At 36.2% G+C, this 21,427-nt stretch overlaps 2 protein-coding genes across 2 annotated transcripts; one reads left to right on the forward strand and one right to left on the reverse strand.

Moving 5' to 3' along the window:
• The first annotated feature begins 3,768 nt into the window (after positions 1–3,768).
• LOC112037212 (zinc transporter 8) lies at positions 3,769–18,682 on the forward strand. Its single transcript, XM_065760496.1, has 6 exons — positions 3,769–4,397; positions 9,004–9,064; positions 11,099–11,365; positions 11,466–11,800; positions 12,904–13,053; positions 18,090–18,682. Exons 1-6 carry the CDS (start codon positions 3,789–3,791, stop codon positions 18,171–18,173), a joined length of 1,506 nt encoding a protein of 501 aa, XP_065616568.1. The 5' UTR covers positions 3,769–3,788; the 3' UTR covers positions 18,174–18,682.
• On the reverse strand, positions 13,650–16,559 carry LOC112037222 (zinc transporter 8). The gene is given in 5 exon segments (XM_024070035.2): positions 13,650–14,010; positions 14,718–14,755; positions 14,758–14,866; positions 15,917–16,233; positions 16,236–16,559. Coding segments are annotated over 5 exon segments (1,059 nt in total). The 5' UTR covers positions 16,525–16,559; the 3' UTR covers positions 13,650–13,704.
• Positions 18,683–21,427: the final 2,745 nt, after the last annotated feature.

Genomic DNA, 21,427 nt, shown 5'->3' on the forward strand with positions numbered 1-21,427 from the left:
AGCTGGCATTGGACTTGGCTTTTTTCTAAAAAGAAATTAGGATTTTCTGTCTGGGAAGGAGAGGTCCTTTCCGTAATTCTTGACAAATATGATCAAAATTAAACTTATTCCACCATTTTAATTTAAACTTCCTGGTGAGCATAGGAAAAGGATACTGAGGATGCTTTTCTATTTTGTATTCCCATCTGATGATCCATAGGAGATCCGAAAACCTGTAAAAGAATTGTAAAAGATGTGGAAAATCTTTAAGATGCTGTATGTTTGGTTCTTTCTTGAAACTTTCATAGGCTTTGAGGAGATCAGGAGGAAGAATCATAGCTTCAGGGCCATAAGAAGTCCCCCAGTCAATAAACCATTTGGGTATCATCATGTCTTTCTTTCTATACATATCAAATCGGAAAAACCAAGTGTGTCTGTTAATATTGTTTTGGAATAAAAGGAATCTGTCCCACGCTTCCATATAGTCATAATAATTATAGAACTGAGGCTTAAAGGGATGAGAAAATTTTCTGGGAATCCAGGGCTCTGCCCTCCACTGGGAAGGGGTGAGAATCTGTTTTATAACTACTTTAGAATAACCAATTCTGTTTGGGTCTTGGGAGCAAGGCATGTGTGACACTAGGATTGAGTCTGTGTCAACTAGAATAAACTCATAGAATGTCGGGTCTTTAATGTTTTTGTCTTAGGGTGCTCCCATCCTTGGGGTAGCAGCTGTCTAACTAGTGAGAGGGGGTCTGTAACATGCTGGTATTCTCTTTCAATCCATAAAATAAAATTCCAAGAATTTTTTGGGAGTTCAACACTGTGATCTTCTCTTGGGGTTTGGGTTTGAGTTTGAGAGGTAGAGGGTCTGTCTATTGATTGTTTAGAGAGAGAGGATAGTGGGGAGAAGGAAGAGGCAACTATATTAAATGGTGTTTTTAGGGGAGGAGGAGGAGGAGTTGAGGGCATGGCATAAGACTGTTTATATGTTGGATTGGAGCTTGGAGAAAGTGGTTGGAAAGGATTTGGGCTGCAGGTATTGGGGCTCTTTCTTGGGGTCTGTTTGAAGAGAAACTAGGTGAGTTGAGGGAGGGACAAGAGAGAAATATACTAAGGGGAGGAGGGATCGGTGGGGCAATATAAGACTGTCTAGATCTGGGTTTTAGGGAGTTGCTCTTTTCTGCAGGGGAGCTCATCTTCCCTATAGGAGTTCACAGGTTAAGAAATCAGGAATAGAATTAGATTCTCCTTTAATATATTCAATATCAAAATCAAAAACACTTAAAATAGCCTGCCATCTTGCAAAACTCTGTTTGGAAACAAGGTTTTGAACATCTTTCTGTAAAACTTCTTTAGCACTTTTACAGTCAACTCGAATTAAAAAACTTTTGGTTAAAAAGATCATTTTGGAATTTTGAAACACACAATATAATAGATAAAATTTCTTTTTTAATAGTACTGTAGTTTTGCTGGGTAGCTGTCCAGGAGCCAGAATGGAATCTAACAATCTGTTCTTTATCTTTTGTTACTTGTTTTAGGATTCCACCATAACCTATGTCTGAAGCATCTGTCTCAACAATCTTAAAAGCATGGGGTGAAGGACTAACAATGCAAGGAAGTTGTTTAACATATTTTTTAATCTGTCGAACTATCATAGTGTGTTTATCTGTCCATGCAGGGGGGTTCTTTTCTAGCCTCTTATATAAGGGTCTACAAATTTTTCTTAGTCCTTGAAAATAATCTGAAACATAATTTAGGCTACCAAGAAATCTTTGTAACTGATTTTTATCTTTTATTTCATCTGGGAATTTATCTGCAAATTGAATGGCTCTATCAATGGGGCTTAAGGTTCCCTTATAAATATTATGTCCTAGAATCGAATTTTATCCTGAAATAAGTTTATCTTAGTGGCTAAACAACTAGTCCATTGTGTTTAATTACTTTGACAAATATATCTAGATGTTTCCAATGGTCATCAATTGATTTAGAAAAATTAACACATCATCTATATAGACAATTGAGAATTCTGTAAAAGGTGTAAATATATCATTCATTATATTTTGGAATTCACTTGGTGCATTTTTTAATCCAAAAGGCATAACATTCCATTCATAATGACCAAAAGGAATGTAAAAGCAGTTTTATATCTGTCTTTCTCTCTATCTGTATCTGCCAAAATCCGCTTTTCATATCAAATTTAGAAAATATGGTTGCTTCATGAAGTCTGTCAAGTAAATCTTTCTTATTAGGAATAGGATATCTTATCCATTGTAATGCTGTATTTAAAGGTTTATAATTTATAACTAATCTTGGAACTCCTCGTTCCAATTCTGCCTGTTTATTAACATAAAAAGCAGCACAGCTCCAAGGAGACTTGCTTTTTCTAATTAAGCCCTTATTTAAAAGATCTTCAATTTCTTTTTTACAGTGTTCTAATAATTCATTATTCATTTGTATTGGTCTAGCCTTAGTAGGTATCTGTCTTTCATTGAAGTCTTTTTCATAAGGTAATTGTACTATATGTCGATGCCTATGCCAAAAGGCGGTGGGGAGATTAGAACAAATTTCTGCCTCAATTTGCTGTCTGAATGATTTTATTTTATAGTGTAGTATAGGGTCTGTTAATTGATCAGTAATTCTTTTGTATATTATTTCTGTCTTTAAAGATTCTAAATGTCTATTCTTTCTGTCAATTCTTTCTCTATCAATTTCCTTTATTATGGAAATGTTATCAAGGGAATAGATTTCTTTCGAGATAGGTGGCAAGATGAATTTAAAAAGTATGTCTTTTCCTAGCACATTGGTTTTAATTCCTTCTTCTGTCGTTAGAAAAGGGTAAAGAAAAGCCATGAAAGGATTTCCTAAAATGATTTTAGAAGAAAGATCTTTAATTAGAACAAAAACTATTTCAAAGCATACTCCATCATTACATATGTGGACATTAGGTATTTTATAATTAATTATTAGATTTTCTCCATTAGCTTGGGTTAATCTTTCTGATGTTTTTTCATAATACTTTAAAGGTACTACTCCTTCTTGTATACAGTTCATATCAGCACCTGAGTCTATTAAAGCAATTTCTGTCAAGGAAAATTCATTATTAATTACTAAAGTAATTTCTGTATACCATTTTTGGAAGATTACTCTATCAATTAAGCCCAAGAAATTTTGTTTATTACCATTGTCTTTTTCTAATAAAGGTGGAGGTTTAGATAATTCTTTTAAATTTATTATTTCTGCAATATTCCCTTCATTTATATATATATGATTGTCTTCTTTAATATCTTTAATTTCTTGTTTGAGTATTTTCGCTTCTGTCATTAAATCTTGTAAAGTTACTGATTTTATTTCTTCGTTATCTTTTTTCTTTTCTATCTTTTGTTGCTTATCTTTTTCTTTTTTGGCTCTTTCTTGTTTCCTACATTCTGTAACATGGTATCCATATTTCTTACATCTAATACAAGCAATAGGTATGTCTATAGATTCTTTCAGGCTCACTAAATAGTCTTTTTTGTCTTGATTAGGTAGCTCATTATTTCTTGACCATTAACAATCTTATTAGCTGAAATTTTTTTTTTTTTTTTTTTGAGAAGTGTTAATAACATTACTTTATGAATTTTCTTTTCCCAAAGCTATGAGAAGACAACAAACAAAACAAGACAAAGACAAAGTAGCCTAGTCAAATTATGGGACCTCAAATCGTTCTTTTCTTTTCAAGGAACTGTTTTTTTTTTACACATTCTCTGATTCACCCTCACACACAAACCCTCACACCCTTTTCATTCTCTCTCTAATTCCTTCACACAATGGCCAAGCTTCAACTTCTTCTCCTCACACTCTTTTGCGTTTTCCTCCTACTCCCTTCCTCAGCTTTTGGAGATTGCACATGTGACACTGAGGATGAAGGACGTGACAAAACCAAAGCTCTCAAATATAAACTAGCTGCTATTGCTTCCATTCTTGTAGCGGGTGCAATTGGGGTTTGTATTCCAATACTTGGAAAGGCCATACCAGCTTTGCGTCCCGAGAAAGACATCTTCTTCTTCATCAAGGCCTTTGCTGCCGGCGTGATATTATCGACCGGGTTCATCTATGTTCTCCCAGATGCTTTCGAGAGCTTGACATCGCTGTGTCTGAGTGAGAGCCCGTGGCAGGATTTTCCATTCATGGGGTTCGTGGTGATGGTATCCGCCATCGGGACTTTGATGGTTGATGCCTTTGCCACTTCGTATTATAGAAAGTCTCACTTCAACCAGGCTGCTCAAAATGGGGCTGGAGATGTGGAGATGGAAGGAGGGCATGAGGGCCACTTACACGTTCACACACATGCTACTCATGGTCATGCTCATGGTTCCACTTCCTTTGTTGATAACTTGGCTTTATCAGACTTTATTCAGCATCGCGTTATATCACAGGTGATTCGATTCTTCCTGTTTTTGGTTGATTTGTTATAATTTTGGTTAGAATTTTGGAATTAAATGTAAAAAATAAAATGATTAATTGTTTACTATTGATTTATTGTCTAATTGTATCTTGAGTGGGGCATGTGGGGCATGTGTGGGAGTGGGCAGTAATTATTAAAGGAAAAAAAAAATTAGAGTAACGCATTGAATTGTTAATAGAGTAGCACTAGTAACACAAACAAAATTAAAGTATTAAGAAAAATTCGTAATGATATACGATGAAGTGCAAATCGTCAATCTTTGTAAGTGCGTCCAGATGGAGTTGAGTCCTCGTCTGTGTCCTTGCAAATATGAAAAAATGGCTCCCTTAAGGTGGTCACTGGTGTGGTACCTGCTACAACGTCTCTGATGCCAAAGTTAGTATAAGAAAATCTTTTAAGAATATTAGAATAACTATGAGTAATTTTAGGTGTCTCTATTTCCCTTGTGTTGGTGCTGTGAGGTCTTTATATATGTTTCCACAGCTCCTAGCCATTGTGGTTGTTATTGTGATTTTTAATGCCTCTATTGGTAACGCCTCATGTTCAATAATGTGTGTTTTGATGGACTTCTAACAGTCTATACAGCTGGTTTTGTAACCGTTTGAGTCATCATTGACTGTATTGAATAGCTTTCTTACCTTCGTCAATGACGTGGATATACTGACGCAAATATTTGGTTTTCTCTTCTGTGAAAGAGAGATCGTTGGTCCTAACAGCTGCCCCCAAGCTCTGTGGTCGTTCGTGCAGTGACGATCACCAAGAGGCGAAAGGTTTTTTATTTATTTATTTATTTTTTATAATATGTCTCTTGGGATTTCCCTCCGTATTCAATGTGCAGTGGTGGCGCTGGGTATGTTGTGGCCACATGGCATAACTTGAGGGGTGATTTTAATGTGACACTCCGTGTGACTCTCAGTTTTCCTCCTTTGCTTCGTCAGCCTAAGGTATTTTTGCATTCTTTCCTCCTTTGCTTCATACTCCTCCTTTATTTGCCCTATTACCAACTTAGAATCGCTCTAGAGGAGCAAGTTTTTAGCTCCCAGTGCTTTTCTGACCCTTAGTCCCATCAATATTCCTTCGTACTCGGCTTTATTATTGGTGGCCGAGAATTTTAGTTGAACTCCATATTTAAGCATTTCTCCGTCTAGGGTGATGATGACGACCCGTACTCCGCACCTCCTTTGGGTTGATGAACCATCTGTTTGTATCATCCACCGTTTTGTCTCGTCGGTGGGGCTATCCCTGTCTAGAAGAGTGAACTCGACGATGAAGTCTGCCAAGGCCTACGCTTTGATGGCTGTCCTGGGATGGTACTCAATGTCGAACTGGCTAAGCTCGATTGCCCACTGGACCATCCTTCCTGCTGCCTCAGGCTTGTTCATGGACTTTTTGATGGGTTGGTTCGTCATTACCAAGATGGGGTTTGCCTGGAAATAAGGTCGCAGCTTGCGTGAAGCTACTATCAATGCAAACGCAATCTTCTCAGTCTTTGGGTACTTGGCTTCTGCCCGTTGGAAAGCTTGATTGACGTAGTAAACTGGGAGCTATTTCTTGTCCTCTTCTTAAATTAAGGCTGCACTCACGGTTGTGGTTGATACTGCTAGATAGAGATATAGGTTTTCCCCTTCCTTGAAACGGGCTTAGGAGAGGTGGATTGCTCAGGTAGTGCTTTAGTTCTTGAAATGCCGCCTCACATTCGTTATTCCAGGCAAAGGCTTGCTTCAACGTCTTGAAGAAGGGTAAGCATTTTTCCTTTGGTTTAGAGACGAACCTGTAAAGTGTTACTATCCTTCCTGTGAGCTTTTGGACTTCTTTAACGGTCTTTGGCGACATCATGCCGAGTATGGCTTGCACCTTCTCCGGGTTTGTCTCTATCACCATTTAGAACACCATAAACTCCAAGAACTTCCTCGAGGTTACTCCAAAGGCACACTTACTGGGGTTTAATTTCATCTGGTACTGTCTGAGTGTAGCAAATGTTTCCTTTAGGTTGTCTAGATGAGCAAGCTCTTCTTTACTTTTGATGAGCATGTCATCCACATATACCTCCATATTTCTCCCGATTTGCTTACTGAACATTTTGTTTACTAACCTCTGGTAGGTGGCTCCTGCATTTTTCAGTTCGAAGGGCATTACATTATAGCAATAGAGTCCTTGGCTTGTGATAAAGGTAGTCTTCTCTTGATCTTCTTCTGCCATTTTGATATGATTGTAACTCGAGAATGCATCTATGAACGTCAGTAGCTTATGCCCTATTGTAGAATCCACTAGCTGGTCTATCCTTGGTAGAGGAAAACTGTCTTTTGGGCAAGATTTATTCAGATCCGTGAAGTCCACGCACATTCTCCATTTCCCGTTTGTTTTCTTCACTAGGACGACATTGGTGAGCCAATCTAGATAGTAAACTTCTCGAATAAAGCCTGCTGACAACAACTTGCTAACTTCGTCCGTGATTACTTGATTCCGTTCTGGAGCGAAGGCCCATCATCTTTGCTGGATGGGTTTCTTTTCGGGGTCCACATTTAGCTTGTGTTCGATGACTCTTGGGGATATGCCTAGCATATCCTCGTGACTCCATGCAAAGACATCCAAGTTCTCTTTAAGGAACTGGACAAGTCTTGTCCTCATCTCGAGACTTAATGTCGTCCCTATCCTAGTCATCTTTGCTGTTTCTCCCTTGACCAACTCCACTGTCTCCAGGGCTTCCACTTTCTCTTATTCCTTCTCCTCAATCATCTATGTATGGTTTTCTTTGGCAGCTAGCACAGCCTGGTAGCATTCCCTGGCCAGTACTTGATCTCCTTTCACCTTGCTCACATTGTTCTCTATTGGGAACTTTACCTTCAAGCAATAGGAGGACGTGGCTACTTTCCAACGGTTAAGCATAGGTTTTCCGATGATCACATTGTAAGATGAAGGGTAATCTACCACCAAAAAATCCAACTGATGAGTCAACTGCCTCAGGTGAGTCCCCACTGTAACTATCAGCGTCACTATGCCTTTGGGATACATCCTGTCTCCACTGAAACTGACGAGGAGAAAGTTAAATGGGCGCAGCCTTCCTAGATCTAGTTTCAGCTACAGGAAGGCGGAGAGGTAGATGATGTCAGCGAAGCTACCATTATCCACTAGGATTCTCCTAGTATTGAATTATTCTATCACGAGCATTATGACCAAAGGATCATCATGAGGCTGCTTCACTCCCCTAACATCTTCTTCTGAGAAATACATGTCCTGGTCTATCCGTCTTTGCTTAAATGAGGGCATCCTGTGGACACTGTTCACTTGCCTGTGACACGTTTTCTTAAAGGATTTGAACAATCCACCTGTAGGTGGGCTACCTATGATCATCTTTATCTCCCCGATCACATTTGGCGGGCACTGGGACGTGCGATCCTCATCTCTAGGTGAAGATTTGTGTTGGTTTTTGCTATCGCCTATGAACCTGCTAGATTCTCCATTTTTCACATCTATAGTTTTCCTTTTCTTATAAGCTCCTTTATCTACTCATTTAGGTACCTGTAATCTTTTGTGTAGTGGCCGTGATCCTTGTAGAACCGGTAGTACTTCTTTTTGTCACGCACGTTGGGTGACGAATGTAATGGCCTTAGCCATTTGAGGTAGTGCTCATCCTTAATCTGCGCCAAAATTTTGTCAACAGGCATAACTAAAGGAGTGAATTTTATCGTTCGAGAATTTTTTTTTCATCTTTCCTTTTACTCCCGTCACTAGTTTGACGATCTGGGCGCTCCCTTTTTCGACCTCTACTGGCCTTTCTACATCCTTAATGGCGACTAAAGCATCTTCAGCATTCATGTACTTTTGTGCCTTCAATAGCATCTCTGCCATCGTCTTAGGAGGATTCTTCGTGAGTGAAACCACGAACTCTCTAGACTTCAATTCTGCTTTAAAGGTCGTCAATTGTACTTTGTCATCAGCTTCGTCCACTTTTGAAGTCTCCCAAGTAAAGCGTTTTACATGTGATCTCAGGATTTCTTTCTCCCCTTATTTAATGGTGAGTAAGTGGTCTGCTGGCCTCTTCGGGCATTGTCCCCCAGCGAAGTGGCGCAAAAAGGCATTGCTCAACTGCTCGAAGCTGTCGATAGACGACGTTGGTAACTTTGTGAACCACTCCCTTGCAACTCCTTTGAGAGTGGTGGGAAAAGAACGACACAATATTTCGTCAAGAGGCTGTTGAAGGCCTAGTGTCGTCTTGAAGGTGTTGAGGTGGTCTTAAAGGTCTTTAAGTCCATCAAATGGCTCAAGCTGAGTCAAGCGAAATTTCGACAGCACAGGGCATTTCAAGACTGTCATGGTGAAGGGCGAATATGTTGCCCTGACCATTCTATCTAGGCTTCGGTCTAGTTTTTTCCTAATAGTGTTCGTCAGCTCGTCAATCTCCTTTCTCATCTCCCAGAGAAGATCTGAATTTTGTTCATCTAGAGAAGTCGGCCCTCGACAGTCACTCCTTCTATGGTTATCTCCTTCATCCTCTTGATTGGCCCTAGACCGGTTCTCCCCCTGCTGAAGCCATAGCCTCATTTCCTGATTCTATCTAGTGAGCTTTTTGACGATAGTTGCAAGAGTCTGGACTTGTAGAGCTAATGTTGCAAAATCCTGGTTGGACTCCATCTGAATGTAGAAGTTAATTGGAAATTATGCTTTCGAACTTAAGTACGAAAATGTCGTCCCCACAGATGACGCCAAACTGATGAAGTGCAAATCGTCAATTTTTGTAAATGCGTCTAGATGGAGTTGAGTCCTTATTTGTGTCCCTGCAAATATGAAAAGATGGCTCCCTCAAGGTGGTCACCAGTGTAATGCCTGCCACAATGTCTCCGATGCCAAAGTTAGTATAAGAAAGCCTTTTAAGAATATCAGAATAACTATGAGTAATTTTAGGTGTCTCTATGTCCTTTGTGTTGGTGCTGTGAGGTCTTTACATATGTTTCCACAGCTCCTAGCCGTTGTAGTTGTTATTGTGATTTTAATGCCTTTATTAGTAACGCCTCATGTTCAGTAATGTGTGCTTTGATGGGCTTCCAACGGTCTGTACAACTGATTTTGTAACCATTTGAATCATCATGGACTGCATTGAATAGCTTTCCTACCTTCTTCAGTAACATCGACATATTGATGCAGATATTTGGTTTTCTCGTTTGTGAGAGAGAGATCGTCGGTCCTATCAATATGCATACAAAAAAAAATGCAACAACTAATATTAAGGTTGATTTGAATTCCCATCTTAATTGAGTAATGCTACAAACACAATATTGGATGAATGATTGCTAAATTTTGTATATTTAAGAGATGTAACTTATAGCATTAGTAATGAAACTATCATGTAACGAATTCAAAATATAAAAACTCATAAAATGAAATTATAAACTTTATTTATTTGCATGCATATTTTGTCATATTGATATATTCAAGTTTTTTTAATTAATTTTTTTTTATAATTTAAGTTTCTTAGTAACCATCGTAAAAAATTTCATAGAACCGCCACTACAAAGTTAGATTTAATAAATTTTTACTAAAACTTCAAAAATACTCCTATAAATCTAGCTATTCATTTTAAAATAGAGGTTTAATAGTAACATTGTCATAAAATAATTTTATTCATTTTCTTCTATATTATTTCCAAACAATAATCCTTAAATATATACAATTTCATTACATTCTTTTATAATAATTCTATTTCATTTTATTCCATTTTTTTTATAAGTCTTCGAAGAAAGTCTTTAAAAAAAAAAAAACTCATCTTACAAGAAGTCTAGTTTAATTAGCAGGTTGGCAAGAGAACTTAAGAAAATATTAACACATAATTTCATTTTCTTTTTTCTTTTTTTTTTTATGGTGAGAAATATTAACACATAATTGACAACAAATAGATGTGATGGACATTTATTCCTATGGCAGTTGTTCTTATGTCGACATTCTTTCAACACTTTTTTGACGTTTTGAAGGAACCTAGATTCATTTTTTCCAAGAAGATCTATCATCAGTACCATCTCCATAATTTTAGTATTTGTCAGTACATCAAAATTCAAAATTCGATTTCTCCGTTACCTTCATTATTTAAAAAAAAAAAAAAAAGACATATTCGGAAATTACAAATCTGCTTCTTGAACAATAGAGACGAATCTGCTTCTTAATTCTAGAAAGAAATGCTATAATTATAATATTTTTATAATTAATTTTATGTAATAAGTTATTAAGAATTGTTATTAATGAAAAAAAAATTTAGTAATAAATTTAAGTTAAAAATAACAATAACTAGTCACTCATACTTTATAATGAAAATGTTATAAAAATGATCTCAACGTATTATCTCTCTCAAATTGTGAGAGGAATTAGCTCATTATTTCTTGACCATTAAAAAGCTTATTAGCAGAAACTAATAACATTACTTTATGTAGTTTCTTTTCCCAATGTTATGAGAAGTCAACAAACGAAACAAGACAAAGACCAAGTAGCCTAGTCAAATCATGGGACCTCAAATCGTTCTTTTCTTTTCAAGGAACTGTATTTTTTTACACATTCACTGATTCACACTCGCACACAAACCCCTCACACCCTTTTCATTATCTCTCTAATTCCTTCACACAATGGCCAAGCTTCAACTTCTTCTCCTCACACTTGTTTGCGTTTTCCTCCTACTCCCTTCCTCAGCTTTTGGAGATTGCACATGTGACACCGAGGATGAAGGACGTGACAAAACCCAAGCTCTCAAATATAAACTAGCTGCTATTGCTTCCATTCTTGTAGCGGGTGCAATTGGGGTTTGCATTCCAATACTTGGAAAGACCATACCAGCTTTGCGTCCCGAGAAGGACATCTTCTTCTTCATCAAGGCCTTTGCTGCCGGCGTGATATTATCGACCGGGTTCATCCATGTTCTCCCCGATGCTTTCGAGAGCTTGACATCGCCGTGTCTGAGTGATAGCCCATGGCAGAATTTTCCATTCACGGGGTTCGTGGCGATGGTATCCGCCATCGGGACTTTGATGGTTGATGCCTTTGCCACTTCGTATTATAGAAAGTCTCACTCCAACCAGGCTGCTCAAAATGGGGCTGGAGATGTGGAGATGGAAGGAGAGCACGAGGGCCACCTACACGTTCACACACATGCTACTCATGGTCATGCTCATGGTTCCACTTCCTTTGTTGATAACTCGGCTTACTTCGTATTATAGAAAGTCTCACTCCAACCAGGCTGCTCAAAATGGGGCTGGAGATGTGGAGATGGAAGGAGAGCACGAGGGCCACCTACACGTTCACACACATGCTACTCATGGTCATGCTCATGGTTCCACTTCCTTTGTTGATAACTCGGCTTCATCAGACCTTATTCGGCATCGCGTTATATCACAGGTGATTCGATTCTTCCTGTTTTTGGTTGATTTGTTATAATTTTGGTTAGAATTATGGTTAACCCATATATTCTCTGTAATGAATTAATCATTTAAATATAGTACCAACAGTATTTTCAGCCTATTTAGTTTGTTTGGATAAATAAAAAATTTCATCAAATAGTAGGAAGCTTCAAATTTTTTAATTTTTTAATTTTAATTTTATTTTATTTTATTTTTTTTTTGGTGGGTGTTTCTGTATGTGTTTTTGGGTACCGTACTTGAGATATTTTTTGGCACAAAGCACAAAGTAAAAATAAATAACGTGTTCACCGATTTTCCTTGGAAATTATAGTATTATACTGATGGTCCACCGATTTTCTTCTCTCTTCATTTTTTCCATCCATACATTTTTTTTCCTTTTTCTTTTCTTTTTTTTTTTCTCCTCCACACTTCTCCTATTTATCTTCATTTTTGCTTTTCATTTTCTACCTCTTGGTCTCCCTCTATATGCTGATGTCTCTCTCTCTCTCTCTCACACTTGGACTAAAAACACTAAAACATGCCACCATTTTCTCAACACATAGAGGGGAAATCACTACTGTGCTCCACTAAGGAAAAAAAAAAAAATAGTCTTCGTCTTCTGTCCTCTCCAGATGTTGTGGGTCAGATTCTTTTAAAAAAAAAAAAAAAATTGTTCTAGTTTTGTTAGTTTTATGAGAAAGACTGTGTTCTGTGATTAAATTGCATTTTGTATTTTGCTTATATTGTGTTTTGGTGTCTTTGTAACCGATTAGCCGTTGAGGTTGAGGTAAATGCTGAAATTTTAATTTATTGTAGTAAATTTTTTATTCAGATTTATTTAAGTGTCGATTATTTTAAGTGAAGGAAATAGTTTGGAATTGCTACAGTATTCTCTAGATCAAGAGAACTACTGTAGCAACTTCAAACAAAATTTGGAAAAGTTTTGCTCTCAGAGAATATGTTGGAGCTGATTTTTTGGGTTGTTCTCCAAAAAAAAATGACTGGCTAATCTATAGGAGATTCTCTTATCATTTTATTCTATTAAGTATTGATTTTGATCATGGAAGAATTAGTGTTTAATTATGCTTCTGATTACATTAGGTTTTAGAGTTGGGGATTGTGGTACATTCAGTCATAATTGGAATTTCTCTGGGTGCTTCTGAGAGTCCCAAAACAATAAGGCCTCTTGTAGCTGCACTGACCTTTCATCAATTTTTTGAGGGCATGGGACTTGGTGGATGCATCTCTCAGGTAATATCACAGTGTATATATCCAATTATTCCTTTCCTAATTATAAAACTTAATCTAATTATTCGCTTTAAAGAAACAAAATTTTCAGTTTGGTTATTGGTTTTTGTTGACTTTCATCCAACTTTTGAATAACATTGAATAAGTTCGTTTGTCAAAGTTTTCAGCTCATATTTGGCAAGAAGCATTTTACAAGTGTCTTGCAAAATGCCTTGCTTTGATTTCACAGGACTCTTACTAAAACAAAGAGAGAGAGAAAAAAAATATTTCACACGACTTTGGTACAAGTCTATTTTATTTTGATTAGTATTGAATAAGTAATGATAGGGATTTATTTTATTAATTATATGATCAGTTTCATTGATAATTTTTAAGTAGTTGATTTTATCTTTGATCAAATTAGACTTTAGGAGTCCATGTTATATAAATTCAAATGTTGATAATGAATGATGAAGACCGATCAAGATTTCCTAAGTTGAAAATTATTAGCTATCCAACCTAAACAGAAATTATGTCCACAACAAACTATCAGATATTGCATGTAACCTGTGAACATTCTTAATGAATATTATTTTGCTTGTTAATCTGTTAATTGCACNTCAGGTCAGGGTGGTCCGGGGACCACCCTGTCATTAAGGTGGCGCTGCCCCTGGGTCAAGCCCATTTGGCCAAGAGAGACATAAGACCTGCCCCTAGAAGAAGTGATACGTTTACTCCTATCTGAAGACTTGCATTGGTTTGCACCCTCGGATTCATAAAATCAGCCGCAAGAAGATCTACAAGTGCCATATAGATTAAGATCCCAGCCGATGCCGCATTAAAAATCCCTTCTAAAATTAGAGCTTTGGGATCGTTCTCATTGTAAACACTAGATATTCCTATTCCAATTGCAATCCCAACTGGGGTTGTAAGAGAGAAGAACGTTGCCATAACTACAACAGCTCTGTTCTGAAATTTTGCCTATAAATGCACACGAGGAAAAGGACATGCATGTTATACGGATTAATTTAATACACCAACTACCATATTACTCTTTTTCTTCGAAAGATTCCACTAATGCACTCATTAATAGTGCAATTAATAGATTAACAAGCAAAATAATATTCATTAAGAACGTTCACAGGTTACATGCAATATCTGATAGTTTGTTGTGGACATAATTTCTGTTTAGGTTGGATAGCTAATAATTTTCAACTTAGGAAATCTTGATCGGTCTTCATCATTCATTATCAACATTTGAATTTATATAACATGGACTCCTAAAGTCTAATTTGATCAAAGATAAAATCAACTACTTAAAAATTATCAATGAAACTGATCATATAATTAATAAAATAAATCCCTATCATTACTTATTCAATACTAATCAAAATAAAATAGACTTGTACCAAAGTCGCGTGAAATATTTTTTTCTCTCTCTCTCTTTGTTTTAGTAAGAGTCCTGTGAAATCAAAGCAAGGCATTTTGCAAGACACTTGTAAAATGCTTCTTGCCAAATATGAGCTGAAAACTTTGACAAACGAACTTATTCAAGGTTATTCAAAAGTTGGATGAAAGTCAACAAAAACCAATAACCAAACAGAAAATTTTGTTTCTTTAAAGCGAATAATTAGATTAAGTTTTATAATTAGGAAAGGAATAATTGGATATATACACTGTGATATTACCTGAGAGATGCATCCACCAAGTCCCATGCCCTCAAAAATTGATGGAAGGTCAGTGCAGCTACAAGAGGCCTTATTGTTTTGGGACTCTCAGAAGCACCTAGAGAAATTCCAATTATGACTGAATGTACCACAATCCCCAACTCTAAAACCTAATGTAATCAGAAGCATAATTAAACACTAATTCTTCCATGATCAAAATCAGTACTTAATAGAATAAAATGATAAGAGAATCTCCTATAGATTAGCCAAAGTCATTTTTTTGGAGAACAAACCCAAAAAATCAGCTCCAATATATTCTCTGAGAGCAAAACTTTTCCAAATTTTGTTTGAAAGTTGCTACAGTAGTTCTCTTGATCTAGAGAATACTGTAGCAATTCCAAACTATTTTTTTCACTTAAAATAATCGACACTTAAATAAATCTGAATAAAAAATTTACTACAGTAAATTAAAATTTCAGCATTTACGTCAACCTCAACGCCTAGTCGGTTAGAAAGACACCAAAACACAATATAAGCAAAATACAAAATGCAATTTAATCACAGAACACAGTCTTTCTCATAAAACTAATAAAACTAGAACAATTTAAAAAAAAAAAAAAAAAAAAAAGAATCCGACCCACAACATCTAGAGAGGACAGAAGACGAAGACTATTTTTTTTTTCCCTTAGTGGAGCACAGTAGTGATTTCCCCTCTAAGTGTTGAGAAGATGATGGCATGTTTTAGTGATTTTAGTCCAAGTGACAGAGAGAGAGAGAGAGACATCAGGATATAGAGGTAGACCAAGAGGTAGAAAATGAAAAGCAAAAATGAAGATAAATAGGAGAAGTGTGGAGGAGAAAAAAAAAAAAAAAAAAAAGAAAAAAATGTATGGATGGAAAAAATGAAGAGAGAAGAAAATCGGTGGACCATCAGTATAATACTATAATTTCCAAGGAAAATCGGTGAACACATTATATATTTTTACTTTGTGCTTTGTGCCAAAAAATATCTCAAGTACGGTACCCAAAAACTCATACAGAAACCCACACAAAATTTTTTTTGAAGCTACCTACTATTTGATGAAATTTTTTATTTAAATAGGCTGAAAATACTGTTGGTACTATATTTAAATGATTAATTCATTACAGAGAATATATGGGTTAACCATAATTCTAACCAATTATAACAAATCAACCAAAAACAGGAAGAATCGAATCACCTGTGATATAACGCGATGCCGAATAAGGTCTGATAAAGCCGAGTTATCAACAAAGGAAGTGGAACCATGAGCATGACCATGAGTAGCATGTGTGTGAACGTGTAGGTGGCCCTCGTGCTCTCCTTCCATCTCCACATCTCCAGCCCCATTTTGAGCAGCCTGGTTGGAGTGAGACTTTCTATAATACGAAGTGGCAAAGGCATCAACCATCAAAGTCCCGATGGCGGATACCATCGCCACGAACCCCGTGAATGGAAAATTCTGCCATGGGCTATCACTCAGACACGGCGATGTCAAGCTCTCGAAAGCATCGGGAGAACATGGATGAACCCGGTCGATAATATCACGCCGGCAGCAAAGGCCTTGATGAAGAAGAAGATGTCCTTCTCGGGACGCAAAGCTGGTATGGTCTTTCCAAGTATTGGAATGCAAACCCCAATTGCACCCGCTACAAGAATGGAAGCAATAGCAGCTAGTTTATATTTGAGAGCTTGGGTTTTGTCACGTCCTTCATCCTCGGTGTCACATGTGCAATCTCCAAAAGCTGAGGAAGGGAGTAGGAGGAAAACGCAAACAAGTGTGAGGAGAAGAAGTTGAAGCTTGGCCATTGTGTGAAGGAATTAGAGAGATAATGAAAAGGGTGTGAGGGTTTGTGTGCGAGTGTGAATCAGTGAATGTGTAAAAAAATACAGTTCCTTGAAAAGAAAAGAACGATTTGAGGTCCCATGATTTGACTAGGCTACTTGGTCTTTGTCTTGTTTCGTTTGTTGACTTCTCATAACATTGGGAAAAGAAACTACATAAAGTAATGTTATTAGTTTCTGCTAATAAGCTTTTTAATGGTCAAGAAATAATGAGCTAATTCCTCTCACAATTTGAGAGAGATAATACGTTGAGATCATTTTTATAACATTTTCATTATAAAGTATGAGTGACTAGTTATTGTTATTTTTAACTTAAATTTATTACTAAATTTTTTTTCATTAATAACAATTCTTAATAACTTATTACATAAAATTAATTATAAAAATATTATAATTATAGCATTTCTTTCTAGAATTAAGAAGCAGATTCGTCTCTATTGTTCAAGAAGCAGATTTGTAATTTCCGAATATGTCTTTTTTTTTTTTTTTTAAATAATGAAGGTAACGGAGAAATCGAATTTTGAATTTTGATGTACTGACAAATACTAAAATTATGGAGATGGTACTGATGATAGATCTTCTTGGAAAAAATGAATCTAGGTTCCTTCAAAACGTCAAAAAAGTGTTGAAAGAATGTCGACATAAGAACAACTGCCATAGGAATAAATGTCCATCACATCTATTTGTTGTCAATTATGTGTTAATATTTCTCACCATAAAAAAAAAAAGAAAAAAGAAAATGAAATTATGTGTTAATATTTTCTTAAGTTCTCTTGCCAACCTGCTAATTAAACTAGACTTCTTGTAAGATGAGTTTTTTTTTTTTTAAAGACTTTTTTAAAAAAATATTTATATATATATATATATTTATATATAATAATTTTAAAAAATTTATGTCTATCCTTGAAAAAAAATTTGGGAACACACTCTTTTTTTTTATGTTTATGAAATTAAATTTTGCTCCATAATTTGTTCTATATTTAGTGAATAAATGATTGCTTGGTTATGAACATTGAAAAAGATATAACTTGTAGCATTGATAATGAGATTATCATGCAACGATTTCAAAATTTGAAAACTCATAGAAAGCAATTGTAAACTTTATGTATTTGCGTGTTATTATTATTATTGTCGTTGTCAATATTTAAATTTCTTTTTTTATTTTATTATATAATTTATGCTTCTTAAGAAACACCTGAGAAAAATTTCTAGACCGCCACTAGCTTGACCTTGTAATATTTTGTTCGAATATTTCTCTCTATTTTAGATTTTTTGTTGTGAAACAGTAAAAATGACATATATATATATATGCAACAGTTCGATAGAACCGGAACATTACCCTATGGGAAGTGCAGGTACATCAAAGGTAGAATTTATATCTCAGATGAAAAAAAGAAAAAGGATTGTTAAAAGTCCAAACAAAATTAAAAAGGCTGAAAATATTGAATAATATCTTTTTGAAATTTCAAGAACAAAATTAAACTTTTTGAAATTTCAGGCACTAAAATTAAATTTATACCAAATTTCAGGGACAAAACGTGCAGTTTACCCTAAGAAAAAGAAAAAGAACTCGAAAGATTCAAATCACTAGCAATGTGACTCGATGTAGCTGAATTAATGTCAACCAAAGAAGCCTGATCGAGCATGAGTTGCATGTGTATGAACGTGTAAATTACTTTCCTTCCTTCTCCATATCTCAAATCCCATGTTGAGCGCCTTGTGGAGGTGAGGTTTTTTGTAATACGAAGTAGCACGCAAAGACATCAACTATCAAAGTTCTAATTGTGGAAACCATTGCTAAAAACCTCAGAAAATTTCCCCACGGGTTCTCACTAAAGACAAAGCGACGTCAAGCTCTTGAGGAATGAACCCGGTTGATGATATCACACTAACAACAAAAGGCATTGATTGTAATTAAGATGTCCTTCTTGGGATGGAAAGTCGGTATAGTCTGAGAGATTGGTCCCAATTCACCAGGTTACTGGTCCAGCTGACCGGACGGATTGATGGAGCATGTGGAGGGCATAATGTTTAATTGTATTTTTCCCCTCTAAACAGTCTAATTTTGTGGTGCTACTACTTGTTGACGTTCTGAACACTTATTTTATGAATCCAAAGATGAAAGATGCGAAGTGTACGTCAATCATGTTCAATTGCTCTGCTGTCTTTTTTGGTAGAGCAATTGAACATGATTGACGTACAATTGCGCTGCTGTTAACCGAAAAAGACAGCAGAGCAATTGAACATGATTGCCGTACAATTGCTATGCTGTCAACATTGCTTTCCAGGACCATCCTATATCGAGTTTCCCTATCTCTTTTTTCTCGCTAGTTTTTTCTTTTTTTCATTTTTAACTCTCTTTCTACTCTTTGGCGTACGGAATGGAACTTTTTAACATAGCTAGTTCAAGACACGAAATAATGGAGCAAACATGTAGACTCTAAAATACTCTTACGATGGTATTAGTCTCTTGTGTACTTAAAAATACTTTTAAGATTGGTAATTGCCCTTGGCCCTTTGTGAAATTTTGTGTTAACTAGATACTCTATTATAGGAACGGATTGAGATCCTGTTGATGCAATATCATTCAAAAAATTAAGATTAAAAGTCAGCCATTGAATTAGAAAAAGTCAAGGTGCATCGAAAAGTAAACATCTACTTTATGCTGAATTTCAGTGAAGGGAAACTGTAAGAGTACGTTAAACTAGGAGGTCACCAAAATGGGGAATTCTAGCATTTTACTGTTATTTTTAAAAAAATTTAGCAATATGTCCCTATTTTGAAACTATATAGCTAAATGCCCCTATTTCGATCCTCGATTACCTTAAAATCGAGTTTCAATGAAATAGTCGATTTGTACAAAATCGAGTTATGCCCAAAAAAAAATAATAATAATAATTGCATAGAACTCGAGTTCCATTAAAAACGCCACTATAGGACAATCAAAACGTAACTATAGGTTATGCTTGAGTTCCATGCAAATTTTTTTTTTTTTTTTTTTTTTTGATCAGCTATAGCGGCGTTCATAACACCTATAGTGGCGTTCTGGAACTCGAGTTCCATGCAAATTTATTTATTTATTTATTTATTTATTTATTTATTTATAAGTTTGATCGGGCATAACTTGATTTTGTACAAATCAAGTACTTCAATGAAACTCGATTTTAAGGTAATCGAGTATCGAAATAGGGGCATAAACCTAAAAAGTTTGGAAACATGGGCATATTGCCAAATATTTTTTAAAATAGGGGTAAAAGGCTAGAATTCCCCACCTAAATGTTATTAACAACACTTTAAAACTTAAAATTCAAAGTTTTGTAAAAATAAATTTGACACTCAAAAGAAAAATATTTTGTCATATATTTTGCGATAAATCTCACCATACCTAAATAGAATAAACAAAGGAGATATCAATAAAATAGAAATTTTTGTTGATACTTGATACATTACACGCACTTTGCTACACACATCACTCACTATTTCTCTCTTACTTTTTCTCTTACACTTGTTGAATACTACTCTATGTAGAAATAACACTTATTGGACTATCACACACTTCTTGAATAGCTTATATGCATAACCGTAGAAGTTATATATAGCAAATTTATGAATTCCATTTCAATGATCATTCTAGTTTGCTTATTGGAATTGAATATTTGGTACAAGGCATTTCTAGTGTATTGTAACACGACGTCTCTCTCTCTCTCTCTCTCTCTCTCTCTCTCTCTCTCTCTCTCCTCCTCCTCTCTCTCTCTCTCTCTCTCTCTCTATATATATATATATATATATATATATATTGTACGGCATAAGGCTTCGAGCCCACTAGGCATTGGGCCTTGGCCCAAGCACATTACTAAGACATTCTCAAGCTGGAATCCAATAGTGGACTCATTCAGCTGATCGCAAGATAGATAGGCCCATACCGATTATGTATAGGTTGATCAAAGGTTGTATTTACCTGGAACAACCCATGACCTCAGCAGCCCGATATTGCCTTAGGGAATATTGCTACCAAGAAACCTTTTGGAGGCAAGAACTAGTTCCAAAGTGATCTCCACCATTTCCAAAGAAGCATATTCCATGTTAGGAATAATCAAATCGGACCCTACCCACACGAGTGAGACCAGAACGAAATCATGAACACTCCACCAACCTTAAGCTATAAATAAAGGAAGTGACTAAAGAGATGGGGTTGGTCATACAAAGCGAAAAGAGAGAGATAATACTAACCACAGAGAGGAGCTTAAAGGCAAGGGAGGGAGTTTCGTGAGGGCAAAGGAGTGCAATTAAGTGATCTGGTTGGGAGCGACCTGTAGTAGGAAACTCATAACCCACCACATAAATAAATTGTGAGCCCAACACTAGGCCCAATCCAGTGAGGAAAATTGGGCACGCACAATTGGTGCAGCCTGTGGAAATCTCCTATATAGTTGTAGTTCTGCCGGGGTTCGCGTAAGAAAGATGTCTAGGAGGCATTCGGAAAGTTATGCCGAAAGTGGCTCTGGAGGATCTTCTTGGGGCTTTAGTTGGTGAGAAAGGAGGCACAAGAGAGATGAAGACCGGAGATATGAGCAAGAAGAAGAACATTCTGGCTCAGGGGAGAGGTTGTTTCAAACGTACCGATCAATGAGAAGCACCTCCGGACACAAAAGTTTTGAAAAGAGGGATGAAGAACTCAAACGCTTTCGTAAATTGGTAAGAGATTTGGAGTTGAAGGCAAGAGGTAGGCGTTGGAGAAGAAACTACGAAGAGCACGCGAGGGGTCAACAAGTGTTAGGAGTAGTCATGGAGAGGCATCTCATCAATCCAGTTCCCATCGACACCGGGATCGGTCTTGGGAGTATGCAAATAGAGACTTGATTTCCCC

Source organism: Quercus suber, unplaced genomic scaffold (genome assembly GCF_002906115.3).
Source record: "Quercus suber isolate HL8 unplaced genomic scaffold, Cork oak 2.0 scaffold_370, whole genome shotgun sequence".
NCBI classification, from domain to species: Eukaryota; Viridiplantae; Streptophyta; class Magnoliopsida; order Fagales; family Fagaceae; genus Quercus; species Quercus suber.

Coding starts and splice junctions, on each gene's coding strand:
- LOC112037212 (XM_065760496.1), top strand. CDS start 3,789: ATGGCCAAGCTTCAACTTCTTCTCCTCACACTCTTTTGCGTTTTCCTC. Junction 11,801..12,903: donor GGCATCGCGTTATATCACAG/GTGATTCGATTC, acceptor TGATTACATTAG/GTTTTAGAGTTGGGGATTGT. Junction 13,054..18,089: donor TTGGTGGATGCATCTCTCAG/GTAATATCACAG, acceptor ACCAAATTTCAG/GGACAAAACGTGCAGTTTAC.